Genomic DNA, 26,507 nt, shown 5'->3' on the forward strand with positions numbered 1-26,507 from the left:
TTTCCTTTGTCTACTGATTGTGATGCATTTGTGAGGAAATTCAGTTCACTGTTATGAACTGTGTATTGTATTGTGCAAATAGTATTGTTCTATTAGACTTAGACAAAGACTTTTCCAGTAGAAATACTCTAAATGAAGGAATATAACAAACACCGGAAAAGTCATTGTCTAAGTTTCATGGAAACAATACTATTTGCACAATACAATACAATTCATAACAGTGAACTGAATTTTCTCACAAATGACATCACAATCAGTAGACAAAGGAAATGGGAAATTGTGGTGTTCATGGAGTGTTACTCATGATAAGAAATGAATTATGTCCTCTCAGAGTGGAGAATCATAATAGAAATAACACTAATGTCTTTGCGTATGTATGATAAGAAATAGATGTTTAGAAGACAAGATGTTTAGTGGGATGTTACTATAGACCAGAGAACATAGATGGTGATGAGCAGGAATGTTTATACAAATTAGTTTGGCAAATGCAGAGTAAATGATCATTATGGGGGGGGGGGACTTTAGATGTAGGATTTTAAACTGGTCAGAGGGAGTGCCATTTAGTATTAAGGGAACTGAATTTTTGGATTCTTGAAGGATAACTATCTTGGGCTGCATGTTGTGGAGGGAACATGAGGATCAAGAGTTGTGAATTTGAGTATAGCATCAGAGGATCTGATTTTGATTCAGATGTCATACCTGTCCCCCAGTTGGGGAGAGTGATCTACAGCCCTGACTTGGTAAGTTAATAGGCATGTAGAAGTATCAAAGCAGAAGGAATTTATGTGGAATTATAAGACTTATAATTCCACATACTATTATATTATGTGGATTATATTATATAATTATAATATATCTATGCTAGATCAGCTAGCATAGACTTAGAAACCAGCTTACTTCAACAGTAGACAAAAGAATTTTGAAGGAAGAGAGGTCAGTAGTGCATGTAAGATTTCCTCCAGTTGGTGAGAGTGATAATGAAATCACAGGGGTGCTTAAGGGTCAAAGCGGTATAACTAAGAGGAGACCTCCACATAGCCTTTAAAGGAATGCGGAGAACCGACCAGGGCTTCTGACCTAATGTCCAATCCTCACCTTCTCGTGGAGCACCCTGTTGGGTATCTACTTGGATACTGAACGAACAAGGATGGACTGGCAATTTGGGATTTAGCCGACCAAATTGTATTCTTATTGGTTAAACCAAAATAAAAAATGATGGTACGACATGACAAAATTTCATGCCGGCTGGGGCGTCGCCCAGATAAACAAGGCCCCCGTTGTTTTCACCAGGGCGAACAGTGAAAAGTCAGCTACTGGAACAAATCTGAAAACAAACCCCCCAACACAACATTACCAGAGTTAAAGATTGGTACTATCAACGTAAGAAGCCTGAATGGCAAAGAAATGGAGCTAGCTGAAGAATTAGATAAGTACCAGATCGACATAATAGGGGTAACTGAAACAAAAAAGACAAAAACTGGTGAGATCTTTCTGAGCAATAAATACAAAATGTTATATTCAGGCAATGACAATCAAGGAAAAGAATGAGTAGCCATAGTATTCAACACAAAATACGAGGCTAATCTTCTTGAATGGCAGTCAGTCTCAAGTAGAGTAATGTGGACAAATATGAGAATGGAGAACTGGACTATGAGACTTATTTGTGCCTATGGTCCCACAGAAGGTTCTACTAAGATAGAAGTGAAGGAATTTTTTGATGCTTTAGAAAAAGCAACTGACACAATGAAAAAGGAAAAGTTGGTCCTTGTTGGGGATCTAAATAGAGTAATGTGGACAAATATGAGAATGGGGAACTGGACAATGAGACTTATTTGTGCCTATGGTCCCACAGAAGGTTCTACTAAGATAGAAGTGAAGGAATTTTTTGATGCTTTAGAAAAAGCAACTGACACAATGAAAAAGGAAAAGTTGGTCCTTGTTGGGGATCTAAATAGCAGAGTAGGAAATGATTGTCAGACATACAAAAAATATTTTGGGAAAATTTGGTGAAAAGAGCAAAGCTAATAATAATGGCAAATACTTGTTGAATTTCTGCTCAGGACATGGACTGGTTATTACTAACACCATATTTCAACATAAAAATGTGCACAAATTCACATGGAGAGAAGAGGCAAGGAATAAGAAAAGTCGCATTGACTATGTTATTGTTGATAGTGATGTTTTCTCCCTGGTGCAGGACACCAGAGTGTACAGAGGATTTAAATTTGGAAGTGATCACTATTTAGTCCTGCGCAAGACTAAATAGTGATCACTATTTAGTCTTGCGCAGGATAAAATTGAATTTCATATTAAAAAGAAGAACATATAAGAAAGTTTTAAAGCGAATAAAAGTTGAGCAACTCTCAGATGTGAACTGTAGACTAAAATACACGAAGATTATTGAAGAAAAAATGAAAGAGTTTAAGAACAGGAATCAAACCTTGGAGATTCAGTGGCAAACTCTGAAGAAAACATTGATTGATTCTGCCAGAGAGGCATGTGGTGAAGTTGTCTGCAAAGATAAAAAAAAATCAGAAATCACTTGTGGACACAGGAAGTTAAAGAGGCAGTGAAGGAAAGGAAGAAAGCATATCAAAAGTTCCTGGCAAATAAGTCAGCTTGTGCTCTTAGAGAATACAGAGACAAATGCAAGAATGCTAAACTCTGTGTAAAACTAGCTAAACAAAAGTCATGGGAGGACTTTGGCAAGAACATAGAACATAAATATCAAGAAGGTGGCAAAATATTCTGGAGGTTGTTAAAGAAGCTTAGAAATGGAGGAAAGAGTGCTGTAAAAGGAGTTAGAGATGATAAAGGTGACATGAAAACAGGAGAAAAAGATATTGAAATATGGAGTAATTATTTCGAAACATCGGTAAATGAAACAAGCAATGATAGTAGAGTAAAAAACACTCAACAGGCATACAGTCAGGAATACATATCCATACTTGAAGTAGAAAAAGCCATCAAAGGCTTGAAATGTGGAAAGGAAGCAGGAGTAGGTGATATTCGACCAGAAATGCTGAAGTAAGGGGTATAGTGTCTTACAGTGGCTGCACTGCGTAGTTCAGAAGTCCTGGACCGAGGGACAAATTCCCGATAATTGGTGTAGAGCTCTCATAGTACCCATATATAAAAAGGGAAATAAAACTGAATGTGAGAATTACAGAGGTATTTCCCTACTGAGTGTTCCTGACAAGATCTATGCAAGTATACTTGAGAAACGGTTGAGAAGAATTGTGGAACAAAAGCTTGGTGAAGAACAAGCTGGATTCAGGCCAAATAGAGGCTGTTAGGATCAGATCTTCACTTTACGACAAATAGTCGAGAAATCATGGGAATATAACAAAGATCTGTATTTAAGTTTTGTCGATTTGGAAAAGGCATATGACAAGGTGCCAAGAGAGAAGCTATTCAATACTCTACAGTTATATGGTGTCAATGGGGCATTATATCAAGCAATACTTAGTCTTTATTTGAGTTGTAAGTCAGCAGTTAGAATTGAAGGAAGTACAGGAAGATGGTTTAATGTTAAATCTGGTGTGAGACAAGGATGTACATTATCCCCTCTGTTATTCATTATCTATATGGATCACATTATGAAGGAAAGTGGTATTAAACATCATCATCAAATTCCTGTCATGTACCCTCAAAGGGGTGTACAGGATATGATAGTACTACATGAAAAACCTACATCATTACTAACTTCCTGTCTACAATTTTCCTCCACATCAGTCTGTTACTTGTCAAGACTCCAACATTATCAGATCTTATATTTCTGTCGTCTAAGGCACTTTGTACCTTATAAATCCACCTATATCTTGGTCTTCCTCTGGGTCGTTTTGCTGCCAACCTGGCAGAGAACACTTGCTTTGCTAATCTTTCCTCGCCCATTCTGTTTAAGTGACTATACCACCTCAGATAACTCTGCTAACGCATTCTTGGATGCTGACAATGTCAAGTTCTTTCCTAATATCCTTTAATATGATATTGCCATTGATGCCATCTGTTCACACCTATAATCTTTCTCAGTACTCTCATATCTGTGGTCTCTAGTCTTTGGAAGAGACTAACCTAACCCAGCTCTCAGATCCATAAGTTAAAACTCGTTTGAACACTGTCTTCTATACAGCTAATTTAATGTTCTGAACTAATTTCTCTCTTATTCCCTATGAATTTATTCAATTGACTTCCCACAATACAAGCTTTGCTGATTCTGTTGTCTATTTCTATATTTAATTTACCATCTTCTGGCCATCATTTCTGGTCACTAGAAGGCCAGACGGTTGGTCGTGTTTTCAGGGAGCTCCCAAAAGCTAAGTATAATTTTGAATGAAAATTAGAATATAGGTTAAAATCATAACGTAATATTGTCTAATTTTGGTAGCTTGTGGTGTCTGTGTGATTTTGGTGTAAATTCCATTATTTAATTTAGTATTTAATGATACGTTTCATAGATTTGAATATGGCGCCAATACGATGTAATATATTAGCGTCCAAAAATACGACGCCATTGTTCAAAAACTATAATGTGAGAGAATTTGTCCATTGTGATGTGTGTGTGGAATGTATGCATACCCGAATGAGGCTGGAGTTTGGATTGAAAGTGATAGTGGTGGGAGAATGCTCAGAAAGTGTAAGCAAAGTGAGGAGTTGAATTATGTGTCAGGTTGTGAGACAGCTATGGTTGAAGAAAGCGAGAATGTGAGTGAAAATAGAGGCTTGATAGGGAATTGCGATGTACAAGATGGCAATGAGAGCGGTGATCTAAGAAAGAGTGAGAGCAACTATACAGAGAGAGAGAATGGTTTGAATGATAAAAAAAAAATGAGGAATTATTTGTAGGAAGTGAGATCTCTAGGTTGCGTGCAGTGATACAAAATGCGCAGCGGCAATTAGAGCACCTGCAAAACTCTTTCCAGAGTGATTCGGCTAACGTAAATAACCAGCGTAAGAGTGGGCGAGTTTCTGAAATGAAGGAAAGAGTGTTCTTTGGTGACTCGTTATTAAGAGGAGTGATAGATGGGAGTATAACTAAATCGTACTTACCAGGTGTGAAATTTAAGGATGTAAGTGAGAGTATTAGAGTGCAAAAACAGAGCGTGAAAGAATTAATAATTGTCGCGGGTACGAATGAATTGAAAGGTGATAAATTTTTTATGAGAGAAGACTTGAAAGCATTGTTAAAGGTAGTGAAAGAAAAGAAAAGAAAGAAAAGGTGGGACAAAGGGATCACTGAATTTCATGTATACTAATGCCAGGAGTAATAGGAACAAGAAGGAAGAATTTTTGGCCTTGATTGGCTCTTCCTGGCCACAGGTTATTGGCATTAGTGAAACATGGCTGACGAAAGATGATATAGTTAGTGGGATAGAATGTGTAGGTTATAGTGTGTTTAGGAGGGACAGAGAGAATAAAATGGGGGGGGGTATTGATGATAGCTCATGAACTGCAGCCAAGGAGAATTGAAGTTGTATTGCAGGATAGTGAAAGGAGCTCATTTGAGGCTATTTGGTGTGAGATTGAGACTGGCAGAACAAAATATACACTTGGGTGCTGCTATAGACCAAGTGATGGAATAGATGGTGGAGATGGTATGCATAAACAAATTGATGAAATGAGTGGAAGGAGGGTAATTATTATGGGGGATTTCAACTATGGTAACATTGATTGGAAGGAGGAGAGGACACATGTGAGGAAGGAAATGGATTTTATTCAGTTATTAAGGGATAACTACCTGAAACAGCATGTAATTGAAAATACTAGGGGTGTGAGAGTGCTTGCCCTGGTAATTGCATCTCAAAATTTGACTGTAATGAATATGACCATGTTGCCACCTATTGGTGAGAGTGATCATAAGGTCTTGACCTAGGAGGTGGCTAAAGGTGTGCAATTTGTGATTAAGACAGAGTATATGTGGAATTACCGTGCTGGCAAGTATGACAAGCTTAGGAGATTGCTTGGATCAGTGCCATGGCATGTACAACTGCAAGGGCTGAACGTCGATAGAGCATGGGAAGTGGTCAAAGAGCATTTACAGGAGGTTATGGCTGATTGTATACCTAGGGTCCGAATAGTAAAACAAGTAGGGGTTAAATGGATGAATAACACCATTAAGCTTGAGCTGCAAAAAAAGAAACAACTGTGGAGGGAATTTAAAGAAAGGGGTGACCTGCAGGCACACAAACGATATAAAGTGCAGGCCAGAAGGGTAACGAGTGTGGTAAAAACAGCAAAAGCCGATTATAAAAGGAAACTAGCTATGCAAGCAAAAGAGAATCCCAAACAGTTCTTTCAATATGCTGCAAGCAAGAAAAAAACTGTACATGGCAAAATGATTTTAAGGAATGACGATGGTAAGGAGGTCACTGAACCAGTAGATATAGTGGAGTTACTGAGCGCACACTTTGCAAAAGTATATCATCCAGGTGGTGATATTGAAAAAATGAAGGAGCCATTAGTTTATACGGGAATTGTGATGAATGAAGTGGAGGTGAATAGTCTATTACAGAACCTTAATGTAAATACATCTGTGGGATTGGATGATATACCGGCACAAGTCTTGCGTGAAGCGGCTAAGGAATTATTAGTGCCCTTGACTATGTTGTTTAATATGAGTCTCGGGTCTGGTTTAGTCCCGAAGGCGTGAAAAGAGGGGAAAATAGTTTCACTGCATAAAGGAGGATCCAAGACTATGGTTGCAAATTACCGACCGATCAGCATATCAGGAGTTGTTGTCAAGGTCTTGGAAAAAGTAGTCAAGAGAAAAATACAGGAATGGATTGATGAAAATGAGATACTGTACAGGGAACAGCATGGCTTTGTAAAGGGTAGATCATGCCTGAGTAACTTGCTCAAGTTTTATAACAAGGTGACGGCTGAACTCGATAAGGGAAATGGTTTTACAGTGATACTGCTGGACCTGGCAAAGGCATTTGACAGGATACCACATGGAATTTTAATCCGTAAACTACAACATATGGGAATGGATATAGGCTTGGTGAGATGGATAGGTGGATGGTTGATGGAGAGATATCAAAGAGTGGTTTATTCAGGAGTGGAGTCCAAAAGACGGCCTGTGACTAGTGGGGTGCCACAGGGTTCTGTTCTTGTACCACTGCTGTTTAATCTGTTCATTAAAGATATAGGGAAGGATCTAAGTGGAACAGTTCATTTGTTCCCTGATGATGCAAAGTTGGGGAGGGCGATAGTGAATGCAGAAGATGTCAAAGTCTTGCAGGATGACTTAGATAGATTGGAGTTCTGGGCTAAGGAGAATGGATGTCAATTTAATGTGACAAAATGTAAGGTTATGCATTTTGGGATGAAAAGATTAGCAGCGGTATACCACATGGGTGGAACTGTACTCCAAGAGATTGATGAGGCCAGGGACTTGGGAGTGTTGGTGGATAGGGAGATGAAGTTTAGGGGGCACATTGCGAACGTAGCTAAATCAGCTCATCAACTCACTTGGTTGTTGAAAAATACCTTAACGAGCAGAGACAAGCAAGTTATTGTACCTCTGTACCGAGCCTTGATGAGACCTCATCTTGACTACTGTGCCCAGATTTGGTCACCTCGGTTCCTTCTTGATGGGAAGGAGGTGGAGAGGATCCAGAGGCGAGTGACTAAGATGATAGCAGGTCTATGGAATGAACCATATGAGAACAGGTTGAAAATTTGCGGGTTGCAGAAACTGGTTGAAAGGCGGAAAAGGGGAGATATGATTGAGACATTCAAATTGCTAAAAGGATTCTATAAGATTAATTCAGAGGATATTTTTGAGATCAGGACTGGTGGTGGGAGAACTAGGGGACACCTATGGAAGCTGGCAAGAGTGTGGTTAGCAGTGGTGTTAGAGCTGGGTTCTTTACTTTTAGAGTGGTAAATGAGTGGAATAAGCTGCCAGAGTCTGTTGTGGGTGCGATGACTATGAGCGAGTTCAAGGCAAGGTATGATAGATACTGTGAGAATATCGTATAGTTGTGTGGACATGATGTTTAGGGCCTCTCTCAATGAGTCTAAGGACTCCCTGGAATAGCCCGAAAATAATAATAATAATAATCTTCAGTAAAAATCGTGCCTAAGTAGCTGAAATTTTTTACTTGTTCCACAGGTTCTCCATTCACAACACAGTTGACATTTTCAGTGATTCTGCCTATTTTCATTGTCTTTGTCTTTTTATTGCTGACCTTCATACCATATGTATTTCAACAGCTATTCAATTTAGTTAGAGAATCTTGAAGACTTGTAGCGGATTTATTTAGAAGTATAACATCATCCGCATAAAGCAAAGAGCTGACATTAACATCTCCAATTTTGGTATCATGTTTAATACCACTTTCCTTCATAATGTGATCCATATAGATAATGAATAACAGAGGGGATAATGTACATCCTTGTCTGACACCAGATTTAACATTAAACCATCTTCCTGTACTTCCTTCAATTCTAACTGCTGACTTACAACTCAAATAAAGACTAAGTATTGCTTGATATAATGCCCCATTGACACCATATAACTGTAGCGTATTGAATAGCTTCTCTCTTGGCACCTTGTCATATGCCTTTTCCAAATCGACAAAACTTAAACACAGATCTCTGTTATATTCCCATGCTTTCTCGACTATTTGTCGTAAAGTGAAGATCTGATCCTGACAGCCTCTATTTGGCCTGAATCCAGCTTGTTCTTCATCAAGCTTTTCTTCCACAATTCTTCTCAACCGTTTCTCAAGTATACTTGCATAGATCTTGCCAGAACACTCAGTATTGAAATACCTCTGTAATTCTCACATTCAGTTTTATTTCCCTTTTTTATATATGGGTACTATGAGAGCTCTACTCCAATCATCGGCAATTTGTCCCTCTGTCCAGGCTTTCTGAACTATGCAGTGCAGCCACTGTAAGACTGTTATACCACCATACTTCAGCATTTCTGGTCGAATATCATGTACTCCTGCTGCTTTTCCACATTTCAAGCCTTTAATGGCTTTTTCCACTTCAAGTATGGATATGTATTCCTGACTGCATGTCTGGTCAGTGTTTTTTACCAGTGTGCTGTCATCACTGCTTATCAAAATTGGAGATGTTAATGTCAGCTCTTTGCTTTTTGCGGATGATGTTATACTTCTAAATAAATCCGCTACAAGTCTGCAAGATTCTCTGACTAAATTCAATTGCTGTTGTAATAGATATGGTATGAAGGTCAGCAATAAAAAGACAAAGACAATGAAAATAGACTGAATCATTGAAAATGTCAACTGTGTTGTGAATGGAGAATCTGTGGAACAAGTAAAACATTTCAACTACTTAGGCACGATTTTTACTGAAGATGGTAAATTAAATATAGAAATAGACAACAGAATCAGCAAAGTTGGTATGGTGGGAAGTCAATTGAATAAATTCATGTGGAATAAGAGAGAAATTAGTCGGAACCCTAAATTAGCTGTATACAAGACAGTGTTCAAACCAGTTTTAACTTATGGATCTGAGAGCTGAGTCAGAAATAAAACACTTGACCAAAGACTAGAGACCACAGATATGAGAGGCGCGAACAGATGGCATCAATGGCAATATCGTATTAAAAACGAGGATATTAGGAAAGAACTTGACATTGTCAGCATCCAGGAATGCATTAGCAGAGCTAATCTCAGGTGGTATGATCACTTAAACAGAATGGGCAAAGAAAGATTTGCAAATCAAGTGTTCTCTGCCAGGTTGGCAGCAAAACAACCCAGAGGAAGACCAAGATATAGGTGGATTGATACGGTACAAAGTGCCTTAGACGATAGAAATATAAGATCTGATAATGTTGGCGTCTTGACAAGTAACAGACTGATTTGGAGGAAAATTGTAGATAGGAAGTTAGCAATGATGTAATTTTTTTCATGTAGTACTATCATATCTTGTACACCCCTTGAGGGTACATGGCAGGAATTTGATGATGATGATGATGATGGGTTGCTATCCATATGAAGACTTCTCTGAGAAAAGGATATATGTGGAAGTACAAGGTTGGTAATTATGACAAGCTTAGTAGACAGCTTGGAGCTATAGCACAGAATGAGAAGTTGAGCAGTAAAGAAATAAAAGCTGCTTGAGATCTGACAAAGAAATACATAACGGCATCAATGTGTGAATGTATTTTGAATGTCAAAAGGCTGAATAAGTCTGATTCCATTGTAAAGGGTGTCTCAAAATTCACGCAAGATTTAAATTTAGCGCCATTTGTGCGGTAAAGTGTTGTCAACGAGAAAAAAAAAGACAGCGTGACAGCTGACAGTTCAGGGTTAATAAAAATGGAGCGCTACACGAAAGAACAATGCATTTTCATTGTTGATCAATATTTTAAAAATAATGAAGGTTTGGCACCTACAGTTCACAATTTTCGTACAAAATATGGTCGGAATAGTGATTTAACTTCATCAACTGTGAAAAGATTAATTAAAATATTCAAGGAAACTGGATCAATTAGTGATCTTATACACTCTGGCCGTCGTTCAACAGAAAACATCGAAGCAGTTCGTGAGAGTGTTGCTGAGAATTCAGGAACATCGGTTTGGCACCATGGTCTTGAATTGATCATTTTGAGAAGCTCTCTACAGTATATTCTCACGAAAGATTTGCATCTTTATGCTTACAAAGTTCAATTGACTCAAGAACTGAAGCCTACTGACCACACACACAGCAAAGAGAGTTCGTTGAATGGATTATGTAACAACAACAAGTGGATGCTTATTTTTCTAACAAAATCATCTTCAGCGATGAGGCTCATTTTCATCTTGATGGCTTCATAAATCAAAAAAATTACCGTATTTGGGTTTCAGAAAATCCACGAGTGATTGTTGAGAAACAAATGCATCCACAATGTGTCACTGTTTGGTGCAGATTTTGGGCTGGAGGCATCATCGGTCCATTCTTCTTCGAAAATGCGACTGGTAAGGCAATAACAGTTAATGGTGCTTGCTATCGCGACATGATAATCCAGTTTTTTGTGCCTAAATTGCAAGATATGGATGTGGACGACATGTGGTTTCAACAAGACAGTGCCACATGCCATACAGCCCAAGAAACAATTCAATTACTGAATGAGTCATTTCCTGGTCATGTAATTTCCCGTTTTGGTGATCAGAATTGGCCGCTCAGATCATGTGACTTAACGCCATTGGACTTTTTTCTTTGGGGTTTTTGAAGTCTAAGGTTTATGCCAACAAGCCCACGACCACCCACGCCTTGAAGGAGGAAATTGAGCGCTATATCAACGAAATTCAACCACAAAACGGTCATGGAAACTTTCAACAAAAGAGTGCGTATGTGCCAGCAAAGCCTTGGAGGCCATTTACCTGATATGCTATTCCATGCATAACTCTGTACTGTATACTTTATGAATCAATAAGAAATTACAATTTAAATTAAAAACCTGTGTTTTCTATCAAAATTACTTCTTGCATGAATTTTGGGACACCCTGTATAAGGCCTTATGGAATCCACAATTCACCATGAAAACTACAAGACCAAATCTATTATGCATAGATTTGGTCTTGTAGTTTTCATGGTGATGAGGATATGTTGGAACGTTCCATAGAAGACCGGCTAAGGTCGTAACTGGTCTTTGGGACATGAGGACATACAGACAAATCGGACTTTAGGATACATGCAATTTACAGACAAAAAAAATACTAGTAATGGTGGTGGTGAGCAGTAGATTAAGCTAGATGTCATTGGTGTAGATAATGGAGACAGAGCTATAGAGCAGGTGGCCTCCCTCGATGAGTCCTTGGATTCCTTGAAGATGTCACAAAATAATAATAATATTTAGGGAATGTAGTTTGCGATGCCTTATGGATAGGAGGAGGAGAGGAGATATGATTGAAACATTTAAATTGATAGTGGGTTGTTAACAGGTTAATGTGGAAGAAATTTTGTAGAATGGGAGAAGGAGATGGAACATGGGGACATACCTGGAAGTTGTTTAAGGAGGGTGTGAGCATGGGAATAGGGAGTAAGCTCTTTGCATGGACAATGGTTGGTCACTGGAATGCATTCCCTGACATTATGGTGAATTCATATATATTGAATGATTTTAAGGCACAATTTAATGGGCTTTGTGTGTAACATTGTTTGACTCCATAGAGTCTGGTGTTAATAATTGTTATCACATTTGGCAAGGGACTTAAACTTTACTTCCTCATTCTAGTTTTTTACTTTTTTCCAGTAACTCTTTAATATTCTCTCTTTTTTTTTTTTCTTCATACAATTACCATCATTTATTCTATCCAGAATTATTAACTTTTTTACTTTCTTTTTTTTTTTGGAAATGTGACATTGTCAGTAATATCTGTAATCTTCACTCCAAAAAGTGTGATTTAGTCATTCACTCATTGAGCACAGCCCTAATCATGTAATTGACATACACTACAGTGTCCTTAGTTCTGCTTTTTTGTGCTCAAAATTCTTGTTATTTTTCCATCTCATTTCTCCTTTGTACTTTTCTGCTATACTGCATGCCAGACATTTCCTCAAATTGCATTGCTCATGCTTTATGTTGTGTAATGATACTCCACAAAAACATGCGTTTTCTCTCATTAAAACCACCTTGCAATTTTCTCATTTAATTTCTTTTATTTATTTTTCCATCATGTCGTTTTACCATTTATACTTTTTATGCTTTGCTTATTTCAGTATTCTTCTCTTTGTTCTTTACAACACTTGCAATTTTTTGTGTTTTCTTTTACAGTCATGCACTAGAGCATTATCTTCCTTTTGACTTGCATAACATTTCGGATACGTTCATTCAAATAACAATTCCAACCCTCACCCTTCCCATTTTTGCTTCTTACTCACTTTTGATAGTGAATACACATTGCTGGCCTGGTTAGTTGAGTTGTTAATGTATCCACTCTTCAACCAACAGGCTGCAGTGGCTTGAAAAAGATCTCTAGAGTAAGATTTCTGGACTATGCAAAAAATAAGTAAAAATATAAAAATAAAATAAAATCAGTCAAAATAGAAAAAAAAAAAACCTTAACTTTCCCATGGTACAAATGTACTGTATGTTTACAAATAAAAGGGTGTAGCCACATTTAAAAAAAAAAAAAAAACATCCTGTCTCACGAAGTCCCTCATAAAATTCCCAGAGCAGTTGATGTCATGCCTGTTATTGTCCTGGTTTTGTTTCAACACAGTTAGCTGTTTTATACTAATATATATAAAATAAGCTTATAAAAACACGTTGAGCCAAACGTGTACTATGCATTGAATTAAATCTATATAATAAACTAAATCTAACAAAAATTATATAATGTCACTAATTAAATAATCAATTATAACTTGTCTTTCTTTCTTCAGATATATGATACACCAACCATTCTTGATAAAAATATTGAATTTTTATTGCATGAAATTTAAAAACAAATTTTATCTTATAAATAATGAATGTTTGACTTTTAGTAATCTATAGTTATGTTTAAAAATTCATATTATCTTTATATGCATTGAAATATTTGAATTCTATTAGGTGATCTTACCAAAGAAGAAGAAGTTTTAGATTGGCTAGTACATCAAATGAGTTCTGATGAAATTGAAGATGTTACTCCCAAAATACTCCAACAGATGATCAAAACTACAGAATATTTGGCTGTATTATTTTGTATGTATAACTCATAAATAAAGATTACTATGATTCATGTAATGATAAAATAAATGATTTTTCATCATAGAAATGGTAATTTACACCCATTAATAATCTGTTCATATAGTATTAATTTAAAAATTTTAGGGAAAAATGAAGTTTCTAGATACTGGTTATGCTTCTTTCAAAAATAAGAGGATTATTAAAAATATATATCAAAAGTAATGTTTAATGTGAATATGGTACTAAAAATTGCTCTTATATTTGAGTAATCTCTGCATGCACAATCCCATATTTGTCTCTACATTCCAATTATTGTCCTCAGTTTTCTGAGACTATTGAAGTTGGCTGTTTTGTGGCAGATGTTATATAGATTATATGTGTGTGTTTCATCAAATGATATCTAGTAATAAAACATCTAGTTTATAGCAGAAAAATCCAGCCATTTTTCTTTCCATACTGAGTATCTAAGTGAAGGGCCTGGTATCCTTAAAGTTTCCAGTTATTCACAGTTCAATTCTGGGAGTAAATGCAAGTTCCTGAGACCTCCAGGGAAGGAGTATGTGGGGCAGTCATCATGTGATGTATAGTCTGCACAGCACCACACACACACACACACTCATCTCCAACAGTCCTGGGGACCATCATCTGGTCCACAAGCTATGTGGGGGATCTGTAAGTGGACGTGGAGAGATATCTTGATGTATAGGAAGGTACATGTTATTTCTGATTTTCTTTATTTCTTTGATGGTAGCCTCTTCTCTTCTTTAACATAGAGGAGTGATGAATTTAAGAAGAACAGGCAACCATGGGAGAGTAGTAGATCTTAAGATACCAGAAATAATTCTCATTGTTATGTTAAGCTGTTTGTGTCAGTGAGAGTCGTGTGGTGATTTAGACTCCAAACTGGCAAACAATACTCTGTAACAGGAAAAACCAGAGCCAGGGCTGCTGTTCTAAGAGTTGAGGCATTACAACCCTAAGTTGTGCCTGTCAACTTGTTTATGATGTTGTTCCTGTCAGATATCTTTAACTTAGTTTTTTCCAAATGTTTTAAGTAAGTTTGACTGTGGTCAAGTGTGTCACAAGACAATAAGGATTTACTTTCATAGATTAGAGTCCTGTTGCAGAAGTTTATTTTTAGTTTTCTATGAGCCTCGTGGTTATTTATTGGAAAGCAGAAACAACAGTTTTGCTGGTATTAAGAAATAGTCTCTAGCTTTCAAAGTAATTTTGTAGTGAGCTCACATCTTTTGCTCAGTGTTTTTTCAAGGCCTTGGAAGGTACTGTCTTGGGTGGTGATAGCTATGTCATCAGCATAGATAAACTTTCAGTTAACTGTTGGAGGGATATCCCTTCTGCACAGGTTGAATAAAGCTAGGGAAAGGACAAATCCTTGTGGCAATCCATCCTGCAGAATAAATGTGTTATTTTGTGAATTCAGATGAACCGTTATTTTCTTTTTGGAGAGCATTTGTTCTAGTAATTTTTTTTTTTTTTTGCAGTTGATTATTTTGGCTGCTTTATACAGTGACCTTTCTTCTATATAGTGTCATAAGCTGATGTTAGGTCTATGAAGGCAGTACCTGTTTTTAAACCCTTTTGGTGTACAGCTTCTATATGGACTGTGAGAATTAGGATCTGGTTGCAGCAGCTTCTGCCATATTTAAACCCAGCCTGTTCTCTGCTGGGTTTAAACATTATTGGGTTTTTGCAAGGCTGTTATTTTGATTCATGCCAGAGTTTTGGGAGTTATTCATCATTTATTATTAATGAGAAGAAATTAGATAGCCAGGATTTTGCCTTTTTGTTATTATTGTTATTTCCTGACCTCCATGGGGTCACAAGACTCATCATCAGAGATCAACATAAAGTCTATTATACCACTCCTTAAACTCATCCACTGTCTGCATGTTCACGATCCTCTCAGGCAATTCATTTCATGCTCTTACCACTCTTGATGCAAAAAATTTACTTTTATTATTATTTGTATGGGTACTCCATGGAGTCAAAAGGAGACCCACTCTATCCATTAACATACTACCCATCATACATCTCCTTAAACCTATTCACCTTTGGATGCTTACAACCACCTCTGGCAATCCATTCCACTCATTTATCACTCTCCAGACAAGAATCTAGTCTGCACATTCTTAGACAACTTCCAAGTGTAACCCCCCCTTGTTTTCTCCCTACTCCCCATGTATTGAAAAATTTCTTCTATGTCAATTTTAAAGAATCCCTTTAGTAACTTATATGTTTCCATCATATCATATCGTATCCCCCTTTCCTCTGCCTGTCAGCTAAACTCTGCAACACTGCTCCCCACCCTCAGTCTATTCTCATAGTGAACATTCCACAGACCTGTCACCAGCTTGGTCTCATCTCTGAATCCTATCTGCCACCTCCTGATCCTCCAAGAAATGTAGGTGACCAATTCTGCGCATAGTAGTCAACATGTGGCCGAATCATAGCGTATAAATAGGGATAATAACCTCCCTATCTTTTCTTGTCATTGTGAATGTGTTCTTCAGCATTCACGTAATCCTCTGAGCTGTTTTGCCAACTCTTGTAATATGTCCTCTGAATTTCTTACTAATGGACACAGTAGACACTTTTACAGCTTCCAGGGAAGTCCCCTTGTCCTTGCTCCTTCCCCCTCATTCTACCATATGAAAAATCTCTTCAGTGTTAACATGATAATAACCCTTCAATAACTTAAATGTCTCAATCATATCCCCTTTGTCTTCTATTCACCAAACTCTGCAGTCTGCATGTCCTCATAATTGTACAGTCTTGATATTTTTGTTATTTGTCTTTGCATCCTCTCCAAGGTTACTTCATCTCCTTCAAATCCCAGTGGCAGATCTGAGCACAGAAATCAAAGCTTTATACAAATTGGACTGATATCTCGGAGAACTGCATTGCAGCAATTCTCTGAGATATCTTCACAACCTTTGCAATATATCCTGGGAATCTCTATCCCAATCACTCTGAGATTCCTTGCTTTCTCCACCTCTAAGTGAGTATGAACTATCCCACCTGTGGATCCCAGATTTTAAAATCATACATTTAGTTTCATTAAACTGACATCCCTATTCATTTGTCTACCTTTCCAGCCTATTCAAATCCTCTTGAAGAACCAAAACATTAGCACTATTACTAATATCTCTCTCAAGCTTCACATCATCTGTAAACAATTGAACATCTCCCTGCAGTCCAGAGAAAATATCATTGATATAAATATTGAACAGCAATTTTTATGTCAGTAACAATAATAAAGATTAAACAGCAATCTTTGTGTCATTGATTCTTCCTGAACATCTCCCTGTAGTCTCAAGATATTGTCATGGGACTACAGGGAGATATTCAGTTGTTTGCAGATGAGGTGAAGCTTGAGAGGGTTATTAGTAATAGTGCTGATGTTTTGGATCTTCGAGAGGATTTGAATAGATTGAAAAGATGAACTTTCTGAACCTTTGATGTTGTTTTCAGTGAAATTAGTACATTTTGGTCAGTTTGCTTTCCTGAGATTTCATTGAAATATTGGGAAGTTGTTGATTCTGGGTATTATAAGTCCTGCAGTAATTATGCAGGGTCTGTGTTGGCTGTGGGGAAAAGGAGGCAGTACTTGATAGGTTGAGGTCATAAAGGTTCCTTCCATATCAGTGATAGTAAAACAGAGATCAGGGGCTGTCTCTGGTCTTCATCTTCCAGATGTAAAGGCTTTGGGTTACTTGCTGTTGTGGAGGTCGTTTTCTAACATCAAATCTATAATTTTCAGGCTTGAGTTGTCATCATTATTTTATCCCCATAATGTAGTGTGTAAGTTGAAATCTCCGATGATAATTCCAGGATGGGATGGATGAGGAAGTGTAGGACTTTGCCAGTTAAGTAAAGGAGGCTTATACACACACATACAGGTGTATCAGTGAGAAGAATAGCCACAAATGGCAGTATTTCCTTGTGAAGTGTTGTAAGTTTCTTGTAGGGCAACAATGTCTACTTTGTGCCTGCTAAGAATATTAGTTAGTATCTCTGATTTTAATCGTGTGAATCCTTTGATATTCATTTTGGAGGATATTCAGACAATTCTCAATGTTCTTGTTTGGTTGTGTTCATTCATTCATTTCTAAGGTGACTGAAATGATTTGGAGACTGTAGTGGACTTTTCAAACACTATTACCCTAAGCTATGGATGTGAACCTTATTGACCCAGACGATGTCTGAGTTGGTATGTCTACTTTGATACTGTGTGCTCATTTCTTGTAGTGTCCAGGATATACCATAGTTGGCATTTGTTACCCCAAAGTGAGATATTAGTCAGAAGTCTACTTCTTAGCTGGGGGGGGGGGGGGGGCAGTGCAGCCTACCATCAATCCCCAAAATAGAGGCTGTTCCTCACATGGAACAGACCAGTTGGACATCAGGTACCTCCAGGGGCATGCTTATTTAATGACAGCATAGGGTGCCATATAATATTGTTGTCTTATGGTTCTATTGCATTTTGGTTTGAGAGACCTTGCCACTACCACCCCTGATGGCAATGTTGCTGTTGGTCTAGGACTGCTTATTCATCAGATTACCTTGCTTGTCTCACATCTGCTCTCCATATCTGGGTGATGATCCATTATCTGTCACCTGTGGATTTGTCTGATTGTGGTTAGCTCTGCAGCCATAATATTTAATGAAAGCATGCTTGAGAAGAGTCCAAGAAAAAATTGTGGAAGAGAAACTTGGGGTAAAAACAAGCTTGTTTCATGCTAAATATGGGATGTCAGGTCAAGTTTTTAGATTAAGAAAATAATTAAGAAGAGCAGCAAAAGAAGTTCAAAATGCTGCAGTTATGTGGTTAAACAGGATATTATACAGAATTGATAAAAACTAGGTCAAGCAATGGTAGAATTGTTTATAATGTGAGAAAGAACCATGCAAAAAATATAAATAAAGAAGAAAAGATAAAAAGCAGAGTCAATTTACACATAAGTTGAAGGAAGATATTAATGAAAATAAGAAAATGTTATGAAGAATAAAAGAAGTAATTGAAGTATTTTAGTAAATTGAGATACAAATCTTGTGACCAGTAGAAGAGAGATTGGGATGTCATGTCATCATCATTTTGAGATTTGTTAAGCAAAGATGAAAATAAGAGTAAAATAAACTGAAATGAATATAGAAGTGAAATAAATAATAAAGAAATATTTCTGACAGAGGTTGAAGAGGCACTATGGAAAATCATCATAGGTAGATTTGCCTGTTGAATTGACCAGTGCTTCTACTAGTTAAGATTTGAAATGGTTGTGCAACATTTTTAGACTGGTGTGGAAAAAGAAGATGTTACCTGATAATTGAAACAAGGGATTATTTTTCTAGTATATGATATTGAAACAGGCTTAACTGGAGATATGCAGCTGTTTGATGATGATTTGTAGAACAGATGACACAACATCTGTTCTACAAGGAGCAGAACAGATGTTGTGTCCTTGCAGGAGGATCTCTTGCTGAAATCCTCCTGCAAGTTATCTGATCAAAGCATTATACCAGGTAACCTAGAAAACTTTATATTTTTCCAGCAGATGAGGATATTTTAGATAAGAGTCAGAGAAAATTCATAAGTTAGTATCAGGTCTATATAATGTAGGATATGAAGACAGGTTGAGAGAATGCAATTTGCAGTGCCTTGTGAATAGAAAAAATGTAAAGGCACTTATTAAGAGATATAAGTTGATGTGAGAATGTTACAAGATTACTGTAGCAGTAGCTCAAGAAGTGAGTATAGTAACTCTAGATGAATAATAATATTGTGTCACTGTGCAGAGATTTATGAAAATATAATAGCAACTAGAACAAAGGATAAAATAGAGAAGGGGACTAAGAGAAAAGTAATTTAGTTTTAAAAATGGGAGCTCAACTATTGATTTGATTTCTGCTTTAAGAGTTGAAAGAGAGACACTTGGAATTTGAAATATGCCTATATGTGACATTTTTGGATTTGGAAAAAGCATGGAGTCCAAGAGAGAAGTCTCAGAAAGCTTGGAACAGATTGGTAAAGAAAAAAAAGAAATGGTTATGATGATCAAGATATGTATATAAAAGTTTGTGAAGACTAGGTTTGGTAATTCAGAGTGGTTTGCAAATTCAAAATTCCCAATGAAATAGCCAATGTGGGAAGAGCAAGTTTCCCATCATGGCTCTTTCCACTTCTCATAAGTAGTTAACCATGTAAAAACAAGTTGAAAGAATATCAGATGGAAAATCTTGAAGTAAATTGAGATTATCTTCCAGAGGTATGTTTAAACTACAAAACAATATCTAGGCTGATTAGAATATGTGTAGATGCCAAACATAGTTCAGCAGTTTTGTTCTCAAAATCCAAGATATTCTTGATATTCTCTGCACTGTATAGTACAGAAGGCCTGGACAGAGGGACAAATTCCAGATGATTGGAGTAAAGCTCTCATAGTACCATAATAAAAATGGAAATAAAACTGAATGTGAGAATTAGAGATGTACTTCCCTACCGAGTGTTCTTGGTAAGATTTATACAAGTATACTTGAGGAATGGTTGAGAAGGATGTGGAAGGGAAGCATGGTGAAGACTAAGCTGGATTCAGGACAAATAGGGGGCTGTCAGGATCAGATTTTCACTTTACAACTATCATCATTATCAAATTCCTGCCATGTACCCTCAAAGGGGGTGGTTTACAGGATATGATAGTACTATATGAAAAATTTACATCATTACTAACTTCCTATCTACAGATTTTCCTCCAAATCAGTCTGTTACTTGGCAAGACTCCAACATTATCAGATCTCATATTTCTATCGTCTAAAGCACTTTGTACCATATCAATCCACCTAAATCTTGGTCTTCCTCTGGGTCGTTTTGCTGCCAACCTGGCAGAGAACACTTGCTTTGCTAATCTTTCCTCGCCCATTCTGTTTAAGTGACTATACCACCTCAGATAACTCTGCTAACGCATTCTTGGATGCTGACAATGTCAAGTTCTTTCCTAATATCCTTTAATATGATATTGCCATTGATGCCATCTGTTCACATCTCTAATCTTTCTCAGGACTCTCATATCTGCGGTCTCTAGTCTCTGGACAAGTGTTTTACTTCTGACCCAGCTCTCAGATTCATAAGTTAAAACTGGTTTGAACACTGCCTTGTATACAGCTAATTTAGTGTTCCGACTAATTTCTCTCTTATTCCATATGAACTTATTCAGTTGACTTCCTACCATACCAGCTTTGTTGATTTTGTTGTCTATTTCCATATTTAATTTACCATCTTCACTAAAAATCGTGCCTAAGTAGCTGAAATATTTCACAGGTTCTCCATTCACAATGCAGTTGACATTTTCAATGATTCTGCCTACTTTACAACTAATAGTTGAAAAATCATGAGAATATAAAGAAGATGCGTATTTATGTTTTGTAGATCTGAAAAAGGCATATGACAAGGTGCCAAGAGAAAAGCTATTTAAAATGCTACAGTTATATGGTCAATGGCGCATTATATCAAGCAATACTTAAGTCTTTATTTGAGTTGGAATTCAACAGTTAGAATTGAAGGAAGTACAGGAAGGTTTGATGTTAAATCTGGTGTCAGACAAGGCTGTACATTATCCCCATCCCCTATGTTATTCATTATCTATTTGGATCACATTATGAAGGAAAGTGTTATTAAACCTGATATCACAATTGGAGATGTTAATCTCAGCTGTTTACTTTATGCGGATGATGTTATACTTTTAAATAAATCCAATACAAGTCTTCAATATTTCCTGACTAAATCAAATAACTGTTGTAATAGATTTGGTATGAATGTCAGCAATAACAAGACAAGACAATAAAAATAGGCAGAGGCATTGAAAATATCATCTGCATTGTGAATGGAGAAGCTATAAAATAAATAAAATATTTCAGCTACTTAGGCACGATTTTAGTGAAGATGGTAAATTAAATATGGAAATAGACAACAGAATCAACAAAACTGGTGTGGTAGGAAGTCAATTGAATAAATTCATATGGAATAAGAGAGAAATTAGTCGGAACACTAAATTAGCTGTATAAAAAAAAAGTGTTCAAATCAGTTTTAACTTTTGGATCTGAGAGCTGGGTCAGAAGTAAAACATTTGACCAAAGACTAGAGACTGCAGATATGAGAGTCCTGAGAAAGATTAGGAGCATGAACAGATGGCATCAATGGCGATATCATATTAAAAACGAGGATATTAGGAAAGAACTTGACATTGTCAGCATCCAGGAATGTAGGAGAGCTAATCTCAGGTGGTATGGTCACTTAAACAGAATGGGAGAGGAATGATTAACAAATCAAGTGTTCTCTGCCATGTTGGCAGGAAAAAAGACTCAGAGGAAGACCAAGATGTAGATAGATTGATACAGTAAAAAAAGTGCCTTAGAAGACAGAAATATAAGATCTGATAATGTTGGAGTCTTGATAGGTGACAGATTTATTTCGAGGCAAATTGTAGATAGGAAGTTTAATGATGTAAGTTTTTCATGTAGTACTATCATATCCTGTACACACCTTGAGGATACATTTCAAGAATTTGGTGGTGTTGATGAAGTATATGCATCTCTCCTGTCCACTGCATTTGTCACCTTATTATAGTTATCATCATCAAATTCCTGCCATGTACCCTCAAGGGGTGTACAGGATATGATAGTACTACATGAAAAAAAATTACATCATTACTAACTTTCTATCTACAATTTTCCTCCAAATCAGTCTGTTTCCTGTCAAGACTTGAACATTCTCAGATCTTATATTTCTATCATCTAAGGCACTTTGTACCGTATCAATCCACCTATATATTGGTCTCCCTCTGGGTCGTTTTCCTGCCAACCTGGCAGAGAATACTTGTTTTCTTAATCTTTCTTCTCCCATTCTGTTTAAGTGACCATACCACCTGAGATTAGCTCTGCTAACACATTCCTAGATGCTGACAATGTCAAGTCCTTTTCTTAATATCCTCGTTTTTAATATGATATTGCCATTGATGCCATCTGTTCATGCTTATAATCTTTCTCAGGACTCTCATATCTGCTGTCTCTAGTCTTTGGTCAAGTGTTTTAATTCTGAACCAGCTCTCAGATCCATAAGTTAAACCTGGTTTGAACACTGTCTTGTATACAGCTAATTTAGTGTTCTGATTAATTTCTCTCTTATTCCATATGAATTTATTCATTTGACTTCTCACCATACCAGCTTTGCTGATTCTGTTTTCTATTTCTGTATTTAATTTGCCATCTTCACTAAAATCGTACCTAAGTAGCTGAAATGTTTTACTTGTTCCACAGGTTCTCCATTCACAACACAGTTGACATTTTCAATGATTCTGCTTATTTTCATTGTCTTTGTCTTTTTATTGCTGACCTTCATACCATATCTATTACAACAGCTATTCAATTTAGTCAGAGAATCTTGCAGACTTGTAGTGGATTTATTTAGAAGTATAACATCGTCTGCATAAAGTAAAGAGCTGACAATAACATCTCTCGATTTTGATATCATGATTTTGATATTAAAATCGTGATATCAAAAACATTTCCAGTTGTGATTTCCTTCATAATGTACATCCTTGTCTCACACCAGATTTAACATTAAACCATCTTCCTGTACTTCCTTCAATTCTAACTGCTGACTTACAACTGACAGTAAAAATTTACTTGATATAATGCCCCATTGACACCATATAACTGCAGCATATTGAATAGCTTCTCTCTTGGCACCTTGTCATATGCCTTTTCCAAATCGACAAAACTTAAAGACAGATCTTTGTTATATTCCCATGCTTTCTCGACTATTTGTCTTAAAGTGAAGATCTGATCCTGACAGCCTCTATTTGGCCTGAATCCAACTTGTTCTTCACCTAGCTTTTCTTCCACAATTCTTCTCAACCGTTTCTCAAGTATACTTGCATAGATCTTGTCAGGAACACTCAGTAGGGAAATACCTCTGTAATTCTCACATTCAGTTTTATTTCTCTTTTTATATATGGATACTGAGAGCTCTACTCCAATCATTGGGAATTCGTCCCTCTGTCCAGGCTTTCTGAACTATGCAGTGCAGCCACTGTAAGACTCTTATACCACCATACTTCAGCATTTCTGGTCTAATATCATCTATTCCTGCTGCCTTTCCACATTTCAAGCCTTTAATGGCTTTTTCTACTTCCAGTATGGATATGTATTCCTGACTGCATGCCTGGTCAGTGTTTTTTACAACTGTGCTGTCATCACTACTTGTTTCATTTAGCAATTTTTCAAAGTAATTACTCCATACTTCAAGGATATCTTTTTCTACCATTTTGATGTTAACTTTATAATCTCTAACTCCTTTTACAGCACTCTTTCCTCCATTCCTAAGCTTCTTCAACAACATCCAGAATATCATTTATTTTTTATATTCTTGCCAAAGTCCTCCCACGACTTTTGTTTAGCTAGTTTTACACAGTGTTTAGCATTCTTGCATTTGTCTCTATATTCTCTAAGAGCACAAGCTGACTTATTTGACAGGAACTTTTGATATGCTTTTTTCTTTTGCTTCACTGCCTCTTTAACTTCCTGTGTCCACCAGCGAGTTCTGATTTTTTTATCCTTATCCTTGCAGACAACCTCACCACATGCCTCTCTGGCAGAATCAGTCAATGTTTTCTTTAGAGTTTGCTACTGAATCTCCAAGGTTTGATTCCTGTTCTCAAACTCTTTCATTTTTTCTTCAATAATCTTTGTGTATTTTAGTCTACAGTTCACATCTGAGAGCTGCTCAACTTTTATTCGCTTTAAAACTTTCTTACATGTTATTCTTTTCAATATCAATTTTATCTTGCTCAAGACTAAATAGTGATCACTTCCAATTTCAAATCCTCTGTACACTCTGGTGTCCTGCACCAGGGAGAAAACATCACTATCAACAATAACATAGTCAATGAGACTTTTCTTATTCCTAGCCTCTTCTCTCCATGTGAATTTGTGCATATTTTTATGCACAAATTCACAAATGTTTGAACACCATGTTCCAACATTTTATGTTGGAACATGGTGTTAGTTATAACCAGTCCATGTCCTGAGCAGAAATCCAACCAATATTTGCCATTATTATTAGCTTTGTTCTTTTCTCCAAATTTTCCCAAAATATTTTTGTATGTGTCAAAATCATTTCCTACTCTGCTATTTAGATCCCAAACAAGGACCAACTTTTCCATTTTCATTGTGTCAGTTGCTTTTTCTAAAGCCTGAAAATATTCCTCCACTGCTACCTTAGTAGAACCTTCTATGAGACCCTAGGCACAAATAAGTCTCATTATCCAGTTCCCCATTCTCATATTTGTCCACATTACTCTACTGAGACTGACTGCCATTCAAGAAGATCAGCCTTGTATTTTGTGTTGAATACTATGGCTACTCCTTCTTTTCCTTGATTGTCATTGCCTGATTATAACATTTTGTGTTTATTGCTCAGAAAGATCTCGCCAGTTTTTTTCTTTTTGTTTCAGTCACCCCTATTATGTCGATCTGGTACTAACCTAATTCCTCAGTTAGCTCAGTTATTTCTTTGCCATTCAGGCTTCTTATGTTGATAGTACCGATCTTTAACTCTAGTGATGTTGAGTTGGGGTTTGTTTTCAGATTTGTTCCAGTAGCTGACTTTTCACTGTTCGCCCTGGTGAAAACAACGGGGGGCCTTGTTTATCCAGGCAATGCCTCAGCCGGCATGAAATTTTGTAATGGCATACCATCATTTTTTATTTTGATTTAACCAATAAGAATACAATTTGGTCGGCTAAATCCCAAATTGCCAGCCCATCCTCATTCGTTCAGTATCCAAGTAGATACCCAACAGGGTGCACCACGAGAAGGTGAGGATTGGACATTAGGTCAGAAGCCGTGGTCGGTTCTCCGCATTCCTTTAAAGGGCTACGTGGAGGTCTCCTCTCAGTTATACAGCTTTGACCCTTAAGCACCCCCGTTGTTATAATATATAAGCAAATTTATAAAACATTACTTCCCTTTGACAAACCCATGATAACATCACAAAGGTTATCAAGTTAAATAGGTAGGTCTAAAATGGATGACTGGAGGAAGACAGACAGAGAGAGAGAGAGAAATGTAGTAGGAAATATGGAAAATTTTATGGAGTTAATTTATAGTGGAAGTTACATGAGGAATATAAAGGGCGAGATAGGAAGGTGATATGTTAGAAAGGTATAGCATGAGAAGAGACATGCCAAATTCCACAGAGATATGCCAACTCAGAGATATATCACATTCTGAGTATTTTAAGATAAATAGGTAGATCCTTTAGATCTACCTATTTAACTTGATAACTTTTGTCATGTCAGCGTGTGTTGGTTAAAGGAAAGCCATGTTTCACAAATTTGCTTCTGTATATTATACAATTATATTATAATATAATATAATTGTATAACATACACTATAATTGCCGTTTCTTTTGCTATTACGTGACTAGCAATAGAAACAGCCATTATGGGAGGATTATATTAGTTGATGGAATTGGTAGTAGATGACCACTACGGATATATTCTCTGAGTATTTTAAGATAAATTAATTTTCGTGTTAGCATGGAATAGTACTAAGCTTGAGTGAGGAATGATGGAATTGCAGGTAGTGATGGAGCAGGAATGATAACAGACTTTAAATTGCAATCCATTTTGCATTGGGTTAAGGTGTTAGAGTGGTTGGTGTGAGTCCAAGACTGTTGATAACAGCAACGGTCTCCAGGATGGTGAATATTTGTTAATTAAAGAAGAGGTTATGTTTTAGCACTTTACTTTTTTCTTTTTAAATTAACTCCTATGCAATAAGAGGGTATAAAATGTATTGA

The 26,507-nt window shown here is 36.8% G+C and overlaps 1 protein-coding gene across 2 annotated transcripts in view; it reads left to right on the forward strand.

Annotated features, from left to right (window-relative positions):
- The window catches only part of LOC150094342 (uncharacterized), a 484,937-nt gene that overhangs the window by 74,337 nt on the left and 384,093 nt on the right, over positions 1-26,507 (forward strand). For both annotated transcript variants that reach the window (XM_090412362.1, XM_090412363.1), the window contains exon 7: positions 13,517-13,648. In XM_090412362.1, the coding sequence (XP_090268488.1) occupies positions 13,517-13,648 (132 nt within the window). The remainder of the gene's footprint in view (positions 1-13,516; positions 13,649-26,507) is intronic.

This window comes from Typopeltis vanoorti, chromosome 22 (genome assembly GCF_054136105.1).
Source record: "Typopeltis vanoorti isolate ZY-2024b chromosome 22, IOZ_Tvanoo_1.0, whole genome shotgun sequence".
Lineage (NCBI taxonomy): Eukaryota > Metazoa > Arthropoda > Arachnida > Uropygi > Thelyphonidae > Typopeltis > Typopeltis vanoorti.